Source organism: Salmo trutta, chromosome 25 (genome assembly GCF_901001165.1).
Source record: "Salmo trutta chromosome 25, fSalTru1.1, whole genome shotgun sequence".
Lineage (NCBI taxonomy): Eukaryota > Metazoa > Chordata > Actinopteri > Salmoniformes > Salmonidae > Salmo > Salmo trutta.
Window position 1 is genome coordinate 24,082,877 of NC_042981.1, and position 13,709 is coordinate 24,096,585.

The following is a 13,709-nucleotide window of genomic DNA, read 5'->3' on the forward strand; positions in this document are numbered from 1 at the left end:
ACAGTATAGCTTCCGTTCCTCTCCTCGCCCCAACCTGGGCTTGAACCCGGGACCCTCTGCACACATCGACAACTGACACCCACGAAGCATCGTTACCCATCGCGCCACAAAAGCTGCGGCCTTTGCAGAGCAAGGGGAACAACTACTTCAGGTCGCAGAGCGAGTGACGTCACCCGATTGAAACGCTATTTGCGCACACCACCGCTAACTAACTAGCCATTTCACATCGGTTACACTAATCCAAGTTGATCATTTTAAATTGATCATTAGAAAACCCTTTTGCAATTATGTTAGCACAGCTGAAAACTGTTGCCCTGATTAAAGAAGCAATAAAACTGGCCTTCTTTAGACTAGTTGAGTATCTGGAGCATCAGCATTTGTGGGTTCGTTTACAGGCTCAAAATGGCCAGAAACAAATAACTTTCTTCTGAAACTCGTCAGTCTATTCTTGTTCTGAGAAATTAAGGCTATTCCATGAGAGAAATTGCCAAGAAACTGAAGATCTCGTACAACGCTGTGTACTACTCCCTTCACAGAACAGTGCAAACTAGCTCTAACCAGAATAGAAAGAGGAGTGGGAGGCCCCGTCGCACAACTGTGCAAGAGGACAAGTACATTAGAGTGTCTAGTTTGAGAAACAGACGTCGCACAAGTCCTCAACTGGCAGCTTCATTAAATAGTACCCGCAAAACACCAGTCTCAATGTCAACAAAGAGGCAGCTCCGGAATGCTGGCCTTCTAGGCAGAGTTGAAACAAAACAAACATATCTCAGACTGGCCAATAAAAATAAAAGATTAAGATGGGCAAAAAACACAGACACTGGACAGAGGAACTCTGCCTGGAAGGCATCCTGGAGTCGCCTCTTCACTGTTGACCTTTACAATTACAATAGACTTACATGTAATAACTTCCTCTTAACTGGGTAAACTTTGAATGAACAAAAAGATGGGTGCACTCTCATCTTTGTTGAGAGATTAGAGATGTTTATTTTCATGGGTGAAGAACATGGTAAAGACAAATATGAAGATCTGTCAACTGTATCTGACTTGGCAGAACTCCAGTCCCCAAGTACACTGCCCACCTTGGGGTCATTCTCTTCCTAAGCTGTTTGGACAGACCAGTCTTCAAAATCCCCGCAAGCAAAAACAAATGATTCCTCCATTGAACGAATAAGAGTCTGTTTTTGGACAAGGATCAGATAATGGAGGAAATTGAAATGTATCCGTCCATCCACATCCACAGATGCTCTCAACTTCTGGACAGAGCAGGCAATGCTGTGATGATCGGAAGTAGCCTGAGTGACTTCACTCTCTCTATTGTTATGATTCCCTGTGCAGCCCATAGACTTATACGGTATATTAGGTGTAACAGAAGATATTACTGAAAGGACAGTCACGTCATTAACAGTTAACGATTGCCACAAAAACAGCGATATATGCATATAAATAGAATTATACACACCTGATTAATAAAACAACAAACACGGTCCATAACCTACACATAATGCTAAGCCGTTGCTAGACTGTGACTGAACTAATTTGAAATATCCCTCTTACATTCGTTATTATTACATTAAACCATTGACTGTATGCATTAAACTCACGATACACTGTTAGATCCTACGAAGTATTTTGTTGATAGACAACTAAATAGGCCAATATTCCTTACCGGTAGCGGGTCTCTATAACAGATTAAGTTTTAAAGAATCTGGAAGATGATAAAATACAGCAGCCTACTTCCTAATGTTTTGGAGCCGTCCCGATAACGAAACCTTACCTGACGCAGGTGCATTGACAGCCGAGAGCTACACCCAACTGAAACCGACAGAGAGCGCCCTAAATTCTAATATGTGTGTTTCAGCCACTGTTGTGGTCAATCAAAACGCATGTACTAATATCTGTAGGTGACAGAGTAGATTGTCAAGACATGACTAGGCAGTGCATGTTTTTGTGGCTATCGTTAATTGTAAATTATGTGGCTGTCCTTTCAGTTATATCCTCTGAAGAGCTCTTCCATACCACTCCAGTCAAGCAATCAAGGACCATTACTGTGCGTAAACATGTATTTTCTTGGGAAATAAATTCACAGCCTGACTGACTCTTATGGTTTCACATAATGAGAACAATTACATTGGAGGAAATATTTATATCCATCCACATGGTTAAAATCAAAACCACAGACTCAGTTAGTAGTAATAGTACACACTGTTCCTCACAGACAGAATCTGACAAGACTCATGTGATTAGACTTTTTTTTCCAAGTCTTGTTGACAGACAGTATAACGAAAATGATTTTGGGCATTCCTCAACACCATTTTAATCAAGGCATGCCATGTGAACTCAGAATAGTAATTGTAAAAGGAAGTGCCAGGTGGTAAATATGTGACAGCAAGTTATTGCCAAAGCATTCATGCAAAACCCCACTGGGCACACCAGTCATTTGAACGTGGACGTTTGGGTAATATTTGGTTGAGACGTTGATCAACGAGAGCTCAACCTTTATTCACCCACTCAAAAAGACAGCCAGAAGTTTGTTGAATTCCCAATTTCAACCAAATTCCAATGAAAAACAATGTCAGATTTTTTGTTTAGTTGTCATCTAAATGTGTTATCACTACACTTTCAGCCATTTAAAAGCACAACAAAGTTCAGATGGGAATACAATGTCAGATATTTTGTATTTATACACAACTTAATGTATTATCACTGTGCTTCATCTAATTGCACATCCAAATGACCTCGAATGCAGTTGAGATTACATTAAAAGTGACCAATGCTATTCAAGATTCTGAACAGATTATTACAGCAATTGTGAAGATCTCCACAGACCTACGACCTTTGCACGCTATCTTGAACATTCCTACTTTCTATGATTATGTAAGAAGACATTTATAATTACAGTAGGCTAACCTCAAAATGTGCCCATGGATGTGTTAATTTACTGTATTACAAAAATATTCTTGAATTATGTTTGTTTGACAACCAATCTCAACATTTAAAGGATACAGTATGCTTAGATATAGTTTCATCTGAACAACTGGCTTAATCCTATTCCTTAGCTTTTATTTTTGGTTTAGTTGGAGAAGTGAATCCATCATATCATTTGTCAACAAGATAATAGGCTATCATTTACTGTGTTGCAAAATAATATTGAATTGTGTTTGCTTGTCAACCAATTCCAGTTTGACTCCAAATGAATAATTGATATGTTGTAGTCACGTCTCCATCTCAACCAATAATCAATGTTAAAGAACAGGACTAAATCAAATCAAACTTTATTTAAAGTGCATTTAAAGTTTGATTTGATTTATTTTAGTCCTATTCTTTAACTTAGATTTTTGGTTGAGATGGAGATGTGAATCCAACATATCAGTTATTAATTTGTAGACAAACTAGAATTAAATGTATGACTTATAAAGTATGTTTACATTTCATTTAAAACATTTATTTATTTATTTATTTAACTATGGGACTCCCAGTCACGGCCGTCTGTTAAACCTATGGGACTCCCAATCACAGCCGTCTGTTAAACCTATGGGACTCCCAGTCACAGCCGTCTGTTAATCCTATGGGACTCCCAATCACAGCCGTCTGTTAAACCTATGGGACTCCCAGTCACAGCCGTCTGTTAAACCTATGGGACTCCCAGTCACGGCCATCTGTTAAACCTATGGGACTCCCAATCACAGCCGTCTGTTAAACCTATGGGACTCCCAGTCACAGCCGTCTGTTAAACCTATGGGACTCCCAGTCACGGCCATCTGTTAAACCTATGGGACTCCCAGTCACGGCCGTCTGTTAAACCTATGGGACTCCCAATCACAGCCGTCTGTTAAACCTATGGGACTCCCAGTCACGGCCATCTGTTAAACCTATGGGACTCCCAGTCACAGCCGTCTGTTAAACCTATGGGACTCCCAGTCACGGCCATCTGTTAAACCTATGGGACTCCCAATCACAGCCGTCTGTTAAACCTATGGGACTCCCAGTCACAGCCGTCTGTTAAACCTATGGGACTCCCAATCACAGCCGTCTGTTAAACCTATGGGACTCCCAGTCACGGCCATCTGTTAAACCTATGGGACTCCCAATCACAGCCGTCTGTTAAACCTATGGGACTCCCAGTCACAGCCGTCTGTTAAACCTATGGGACTCCCAGTCACGGCCATCTGTTAAACCTATGGGACTCCCAATCACAGCCGTCTGTTAAACCTATGGGACTCCCAGTCACGGCCGTCTGTTAAACCTATGGGACTCCCAGTCACGGCCGTCTGTTAAACCTATGGGACTCCCAGTCACGGCCGTCTGTTAAACCTATGGGACTCCCAATCACGGCCGTCTGTTAAACCTACACTTTGGAATGACTTCAATAGCAACAGAGAATATATTTAGTTTTTAACCAGTTTGTGCCCAGTGGGAAGTGATGCAAAACAGCAACAATCAAGAGGACACGTTCTCTGAAATTCAGAGTTTTTTAATCCTAAAGTCTTCACTAAATTACCTTGAGGATCCCTGCTATAGTGAGGGCCCACAATATTAAATTCAAATGAGATATCATTTCAAATGAAAAACCAATATAATGCCACAGTACTAACAATGCTGTTCAGTCGTGTGGTCAGGTGCCACAAAAAGGGACTTAGGAAAATTACAATTGGCTCAGAACAGGGCAGCACGTCTGGCCCTTGGATGTACACAGAGAGCTAACATTAATAATATGCTCGTCAATATCTCTTGGCTCAAAGTGGAGGAGAGATTGACTTCATCACTACTTGAATTTATGAGAGGTATTGCCATGATGAATGCACTGAGCTGTCTGTCTAAACTACTGGCACACAGCTCGGACACCCATGCATACTCCACAAGACATGCCACCAGAGGTCTCTTCACAGTCCAAGTCCAGAACAGACTATGGGAGGCGAACAGTACTACATGGAGCCATGACTACATGGAACTCTATTCCACATCAAGTAACTGATGCAAGCAGTAAAATTAGATTTAAAAAACAGATCAAAAAACACCTTATGGAACAGCAGGGACTGTGAAGCAACACAAACATAGGCACAGACACATGCATACACACATGATAACATACGCACTATACACACGTGCACATGGATTTTGTATTGGATGTATGTGGTAGTGGTGGAGTAGGAGCCTGAGGGCACACAGTGTGTTGTGAAATCTGTGAATGTATTGTAATGTTTGAAAAATGTTATAACTGCCTTAATTTTGCTGGACTCCATTAGCTGCTGCCAAGACAGATCCATAATAAATACACTGCTCAAAAAAATAAAGGGAACACTTAAACAACAAAATGTAACTCCAAGTCAATCACACTTCTGTGAAATCAAACTGTCCACTTAGGAAGCAACACTGATTGACAATAAATGTCACATGCTGTTGTGCAAATGAAATAGACAACAGGTGGAAATTATAGGCAATTAGCAAGACACCCCCAATAAAGGAGTGGTTCTGCAGGTGGTGACCACAGACCACTTCTCAGTTCCTATGCTTCCTGGCTGATGTTTTGGTCACTTTTGAATGCTGGCGGTGCTTTCACTCTAGTGGTAGCATGAGATGGAGTCTACAACCCACACAAGTGGCTCAGGTAGTGCAGCTCATCCAGGATGGCACATCAATGCGAGCTGTGGCAAGGTTTGCTGTGTCTGTCAGCGTAGTGTCCAGAGCATGGAGACGCTACCAGGAGACAGGCCAGTACATCAGGAGACGTGGAGGAGGCCGTAGGAGGGCAACAACCCAGCAGCAGGACCGCTACCTCCGCCTTTGTGCAAGGAGGAGCAGGAGGAGCACTGCCAGAGCCCTGCAAAATGACCTCCAGCAGGCCACAAATGTGCATGTGTCTGCTCAAATGGTCAGAAACAGACTCCATGACGGTGGTATGAGGGCCCGACGTCCACAGGTGGGGGTTGTGCTTACAGCCCAACACCGTGCAGGATGTTTGGCATTTGCCAGAGAACACCAAGATTGGCAAATTTGCCACTGGCGCCCTGTGCTCTTCACAGATGAAAGCAGGTTCACACTGAGCACATGTGACAGACCTGACAGAGTCTGGAGACGCCGTGGAGAACGTTCTGCTGCCTGCAACATCCTCCAGCATGACCGGTTTGGCGGTGGGTCAGTCATGGTGTGGGGTGGCATTTCTTTGGGGGGCCGCACAGCCCTCCATGTGCTTGCCAGAGGTAGCCTGACTGCCATTAGGTACCGAGATGAGATCCTCAGACCCCTTGTGAGACCATATGCTGGTGCGGTTGGCCCTGGGTTCCTCCTAATGCAAGACAATGCTAGACCTCATGTGGCTGGAGTGTGTCAGCAGTTCCTGCAAGAGGAAGGCATTGATGCTATGGACTGGCCCATCCGTTCCCCAGACCTGAATCCAATTGAGCACATCTGGGACATCATGTCTCGCTCCATCCACCAACGCCACGTTGCACCACAGACTGTCCAGGAGTTGGCGGATGCTTTAGTCCAGGTCTGGGAGGAGATCCCGCAGGAGACCATCCGCCACCTCATCAGGAGCATGCCCAGGCGTTGTAGGGAGGTCATACAGGCACGTGGAGGCCACACACACTACTGAGCCTCATTTTGACTTGTTTTAAGGACATTACATCAAAGTTGGATCAGCCTGTAGCGTGGTTTTCCACTTTAATTTTGAGTGTGACTCCAAATCCAGACCTCCATGGGTTGATAAATTGGATTTCCATTGATTATTTTTGTGTGATTTTGTTGTCAACACATTCAACTATGTAAAGAAAAAAGTATTTAATAAGATTATTTCATTCATTCAGATCTAGGATGTGTTATTTTAGTGTTCCCTTTATTTTTTTGAGCAGTGTACAAATAAAACTGTGTCTGTCACTTTGGCTGGAACTAGAGCACGTCTTCTGCTGTGTATGCAGAACAAGAACCATGGTATGCCACGGGGTTATGCAAGTTACACTCCTCAATTGAATTAACTCAAAATGAATTATGAAGATGGGTAATTAAAGGCAGAGTATAAGTTATTAGTCCGCTCTGCACTGTTCTCACATTACCAAGCCAACGTGGGGATTTTTTTCATACTCGACTGTTCAACATCAACATTTTACAGGTCTTGTATTGGTGCAGTAGTCTCCATCATGTGGTGATAAAACATGTTTTTCTCTTGTTATAACATGGCCCTCAGTCATATAGAGCCAATGGGGAGGGGGATTTTGAAGCTGATGAAATTTGCCATGTAATGTGCAAATGTTTACTAGGCCAATGTCCACATGTCCATCAGAGCTACCGTATGTTACTCAACCAAAAACCATGGTAGGAACTGAAACGATCTATATGTTGCCTATTTATTTGCACATTTAACCATTATAGGTCTTCACTCATTCATACAGGCAAAAATACAGGTAACTGCCAAAATAAAGGAAACACTAACATAAAGTGTCTTAATAGGGCGTTGGGTCACCATGATCCCCCAGGGCTGCCAGTGTTTGGGTGACCTCCTCTCTGAGCTGAACAAGGTCTGAGTGTTTGTTCAGCTCAGAGAGGTCACCCCAAACGCTTCAATGCGCCTTGGCATAGATTCTACAAGTGTCTGGAACTCTATTGGAGGGATGCGACACCATTCGTCACAAGAAATTTCATAATTTGGTGTTTTGTTAATGGTGGTGGAAAACACTGTCTCAGGCGCCACTCCAGAAACTCCCATAAGTTTCAATTGGGTTGAGATCTGGTGACTGAGACACACACACACACACACACACACACACACACACACACACACACACACACACACACACACACACACACACACACACACACACACACACACACACACACACACACACACACACGCCCTTTAAACACCCTATACTCCTTTGAGACCCCTCTTTCAAAGTCACTAAAATCTCTTCTAGTCATGGTACCCGAAATAATGGGCAGCTGGGAATTGTTATACGTGACATGATGGGATGTTTTAATTGCTTAATTAACTCACCTGTGTGGAAGCACCTGCTTTTAATATACTTTGTATCTTTCATTTTCTCAAGTGTTTCCTTAATTTTGGCAGTTACTGTACCTGTATTTTATCATATCAGAGGGAGTCAACCCAAATCCACATTAGTTGTCCTAATCTGGTTCATTGAAAATCTGTTAAATGTTTAGTATTCATTATACGATTAAGATGTTTTTCATTGCACTAAATCACCATTAACAATGCTTTATTTCTCTTTCATTTGCTAATACAAATACTACAGTGGATTTATTCATTTCTTGACTTTTTCCCTTCTGCAATTCCTTCCTAATCTCAAATCTGTCTCAGATTGATGTAGAGACAAAGCATGGAAATGGAGGGATGCAACTAACTTGATCTTTCTCTGCCTCAGCTTTCTCACATTTACAGATGGGAAGTACATTTCCATCTACTGCACCATCAGATATCTCTCCCGTAAAGACATGGGCAGTTATATCACATTGACACAAAAAAAGTACACAGAAACATGTTCTTGATTTTCTGAGTTCACTAGTTTTCCGTTGAGGAATGCATGCAGTATTTCTGGAAAGCACATTTCTTAGACTAACACAATTTTGTGCAGCTCTGTCTTTGTGGGCACAGAGGGCATTATTGTTGACATGGTCCATGAAGGACTTTCGGATTCATCAGCATTTCAGGTGGAGACTGGAGATCCCGGAAAGTATACATAACATTGATTTTATACTTAAATGGCAGACAAAAGGGGTCCTGTCCTATAAGAAAATGATGGAAAAAGCTAAAATATGCATGACTTAGGATCTCATGATGTTTAGTTTCCAATGGTGTTTTCATGTTTATGGATGGAAGTTGTTTGTACAAGGCTATAGGTATGTATCTGTGTATATGAGCTGTGTTTGTGTGTTTTGTAGGCTACAGATGTCATTTGATGCCTAGATGTCTGGGAACCTTAGGTTGGTTGTTTACGGTGTGCTTACTGGAGCCGATGCCTAAATATCCCCCCTCGTCCTACTGTGTGACCTTTCTCTGAGCATCTTCTCACAGGATTCTACACACCTTTTTTAAAGGAGGTTTTCTGGAACTGATCTAGGTAACATCATATGCTGCTGGATGGAGCTAAAGACACATACACCTTGCATAGCGGCATACAGTATTTATTCTCCACATACTACATAGTGACAATGAGGGCAACCTCATAGTCATTATCTTCAGCACCAAACCAGTGTCTACATATTTTACCTTTATTTAACTATGCAAGTCAGTTAAGAACAAATTCCTATTTTCAATCACAGCCTCGGAACAGTGGGTTAACTGCCTTGTTCAGGGGCAGAACAACAGATTTTTACCTTGTCAGCTCAGGGATTTGATCTTGCAACCTTTCGGTTACTAGTCCAACGCTCTGCCGCCCCAGGTAGCCTGGCATGTTTCTATGATCTGTGGTTAGAAAGATAAGAAGAAAGGGCCTAAAAAATGCTTCTCTGTGACATCACAGGGTAGAATTAAAAGTAAGAAAAAACTTGATTTTCAATACCTGCAAGGTGTTTCTAGCCAGAGGGAGGGTATTTTCTTGCTCTCCACTTTGCCACGAATGTCATAGTGTTTGAAAATCAATGTTTTCTAAATGTTTTAACTTTTGATGCTGTCATGGGATAGAGCTTTATTGTTTATTTTATTAAAAAAAAAATGTTACCCCCTTTTTCTCCCCAATTTTTCCGATCGTCTCATCGCTGCAACTCCCTAACGGGCTCGGGAGAGGCGAAGGTGTCCTCCGGAACATGACACGGCTAACCGCGCTCCTCAACACCCGCCAGCTTAAACCGTAAGCCAGCCGCACCATTGTGTCGGAGGAAACACCGTTCAACTGGCAACCGGGGACAGCCTGCAGGCACCTGGCCGACACAAGGAACCACTAGAGCACGACGAGCCAAGTAAAGCCCCACCGCCAAGCCCTCCCCTAACCCGGACGACGCTGGGCCAGTTGTGCGCCGTCCTATGGGACTCCTAGCCACTTCCGGTTGTGGCACAGCCCTGGGGGTAGAACTTTTAACGTTATATTATTTTCTACAAAATAATGGAAATGTGCCGGTTTCACATATGTAGACACTAGTTTGGTGCTGGAGATAATGAATATGAGGTTGACAAATGGATGAGTTGCCCTTTAATGCTGGGTTTCTGATATTATAAAATATTGTATGGTGCTTTTCAGGAGCATGAGATCCACAAAGAAGATTAGGTATAGCCTGATTATTTTGAATGAGTACAGGATGAATGGGGATACAGAATTGTCATGTTTCTCTTGGCCCAGCATTGATTCTGGCTTGCAGTTGTTGTTTGATCCTGTGCCAAAAGCTAATGCAGTATCATCTAACAGCTCTAAAAAAAGGTCTGAAGAAGACTGTCAGTAATGTATATGCAACTGTCCTGAAGTGACCAAGCCATCGAGTTGGAAATATGGAATTCATTAGAATCTAACCAATACAGTATAATAATTAGGTGGGTGTATATATTTGTTCTATTTCAAACATGTACAAGTGTGTATTACAGTTGAAGTCGGAAGTTTACATACAGTTAGGTTGGAGTCATTAAAATTCGTTTTTCAACCACTCCACAAATTTCTTGTTAACAAACTATAGTTTTGGCAAGTCGGTTAGGACATCTACTTTGTGCATGACACAAGTCATTTTTCCAACAATTGTTTACAGACAGATTATTTCACTTATAATTCACTGTATCACAATTCCAGTGGGTCAGAAGTTTACATACACTAAGTTGACTGTGCCTTTAAACAGCTTGGAAGATTCAAGAAAATGATGTCATGGCTTTAGAAGCTTCTGATAGGCTAATTGACATCATTTGAGTCAATTGGAGGTGTACCCATGGATGTATTTCAAGGCCTACCTTGAAACTCAGTGCCTCTTTGCTTGACATCATGGGAAAATGAAAAGAAATCAGCCAAGACCTCAGAAAAAAAATTGTAGACCTCCACAAGTCTGGTTCATCCTTGGGAGCAATTTCCAAACTCCTGAAGGTACCACGTTCATCTATACAAACAATAGTACGTAAGTATACACACCATGGGACCACGCAGCTCAGGAAGGAGACGCGTTCTGTCTCCTAGAGATGAATGTACTTTGGTGCGAAAAGTGCAAATCAATCCCAGAACAACAGCAAAGGACCTTGTGAAGATGCTGGAGGAAACAGGTTCAAAAGTATCTATATCCACAGTAAAACGAGTCCTATATCGACATAACTTGAAAGGCCACTCAGCAAGGAAGAAGCCACTGCTCCAAAACCGCCATAAAAAGGCCAGACTACGGTTTGGAACTGCACATGGGGACAAAGATTGTACTTTTTGGAGAAATGTCCTCTGGTCTGATGAAACAAAAATACAAGTGTTTGGCCATAATGACCATCATTATGTGTGGAGGAAAAAGGGGGAGGCTTGCAAGCCAAAGAACACCATCCCAACCATGAAGCACGGGGTGGCAGCATCATGTTGTGGGGGTGCTTTGCTGCAGGAGGGTGTGGTGCACTTCACAAAATAGATGGCATCATGAGGGAGGAAAATTATGTTGATATATTGAAGCAACATCTCAAGACATCAGTCAGGAAGTTAAAGCTTGGTCGCAAATGGGTCTTCCAAATGGACAATGACCCCAAGCATACTTCCAAAGTTGTGGCAAAATGGCTTAAAGACAACACAGTCAAGGTATTGGAGTGGCCATCACAAAGCCGTGACCTCAATCCCATAGAAAAATTGTGGGCAGAACTGAAAAAGCATGTGCGAGCAAGGAGGCCTACAAACCTGACTCAGTTGCACCAGCTCTGTCAGGAGGAATCGGACAAAATTCACCCAACTTATTGTGGGAAGCTTGTGGAATGCTACCCGAAACATTAGACCCAAGTTAAACAATTTAAAGGCATTGCTACCAAATACTAATTGAGTATATGTAAACTTCTGACCCACTGGGAATGTGATGAAAGAAAGAAAAGCTGAAATAAATCATTCTCTCAACTATTATTCTGACATTTCACATTCTTAAAATAAAGTGGTGATCTTACCTGACCTAAGACAGGGAATTTGTTACTAGGATTAAATGTCAGGAATTGTAAAAAACTGATTTTAAATATATTTGGCTAAGGTGTATGTAAACTTCCAACAACTGCACATTACTGCCCTGCATGTACAGTATACTGCCTTGCATTTGTGTTGTATTGATCGCCCTCTGCCAAAACATCATGTCTAATGTACTCTGGGGTAAAACGTCACTTAATGTCGAATACACTTAAAGATGGGATAATAAATCAGTGTTATGGTTTATGGATGACCAGCTATGTTTCATCTCTGTTCTCTCTATATAAGTGTATGCTATATAATGTTAAACACAGGTCCAGATCTTAGATGTACACCAGCACAGCCATTGAACAGCCCCAGTCAGTTAACCAGACCGCAGTAGTCTCTGACCAACAACACACACAAGGATTGCAAGTAGACAAACTACAAACAAGGTCTCTCATCCTAACCAGTTGACAATCTATTACGCAAAGCAAGCTTTATGATTAGTGCCTGATTAGTGCCTGGCTTTTAGTGCCTGATACTGTCTTTTCCCTGTGTGGGTTTGTACATGATGCTTGTCTGGCCTGGGTTACTATGCAGCGGTCCTACTCACTCTCTCTTGCTGTGAGCTCATACTTTATTTTAGCCCAGGCTCTTAAATCATTTAACAGGAAGCATCCCTTTGAAAACACACCCAGACTCAGACAAGGTGACTAGGCACCACTGCGGCACCTCAAATGTTTCATCATCGTCCCTCTCTCTGATCAAACCCTATATACACACTCTCTAAAGTCTGTGTTTAGCTCCTCTTTTGCCTTTCCCTCTTATACACGTTTCCCAACAACTGTAATATGTAGCATGTTGTCCTGTGAGAGATTAGTCTGATCTATACTGCTGGTGAGGGGGGGCTGAACAGAGGGGTGGGGTGCAGCCCCTCCCATAATTGGGTTAGCGTGCTGCTCCGGAGGTCTATGTTTACAGGAGAGATTAGAAGAGCCCTGCGTCACTCCAGTGTGGACTGCTCCGACAGTGGATGCTGCAGAAATCCCTCTGTCTCGCCGGCCACTTGTTCGTTCGCTCACTCCCTCACTCTCCTCTCTCGCTCTCTCTCTGGTCCTGCGACTCATCCCTTCCAGCATTGACTGACTGAGAGAAGGCAGTTTGAGGCAGAGGCTGCAGTTCCAGCCCCGCCAGGCCAGGGAAACTGCCAGAGCTCATCAGCAGCCAGGGCAAGGCCGCTGTGCTGCCGACTGCCAGTCCCAGGACAGGACCCCGTCTCCCTCCCAGGACCCCGGTGGACCGACAACATGTGTGACTGTTTCAACCTGGGCTTCCCCAACTGGCATGGCTCGCTGGGCACAGGTGGGCATCCCTCTCTCTCTTATCTCTGTTTCTATCGTTGTCCTCAACTATTCTCTGATTCAGTGCTAGAGCCCAGCATGCGTGAGTGAGTGTGTTGGGAGGCTGCTGCTGCTAAGAGCAGAGTGCTGAGTCGTGTTGCTGACCTGCTGCTTGTCTGCTTGCCTGCAGTGTGTGGATGGGTGTGTCTGCAGTGTGCTGCCTGGGTGTGCCTGCTGCATAGGGATGTGCTTGATGTGTTTACATGAGTTGATGTACTTTTTTCCAGGTGTATAGTCATTATCCAAGAGCCCAGGCAGAATGTATCAA

The 13,709-nt window shown here is 43.1% G+C and overlaps 1 protein-coding gene across 1 annotated transcript in view; it reads left to right on the forward strand.

Annotated features, from left to right (window-relative positions):
* Nucleotides 1–13,024: 13,024 nt before the first annotated feature.
* LOC115162215 (neuroblast differentiation-associated protein AHNAK-like) overlaps nt 13,025–13,709 on the forward strand; it is a 29,982-nt gene continuing 29,297 nt past the window's right edge. Inside the window, exon 1 of the mRNA XM_029713299.1 lies at nt 13,025–13,403. Within this exon, the coding sequence (XP_029569159.1) occupies nt 13,349–13,403 (55 nt within the window). The 5' untranslated portion in view covers nt 13,025–13,348. The remainder of the gene's footprint in view (nt 13,404–13,709) is intronic.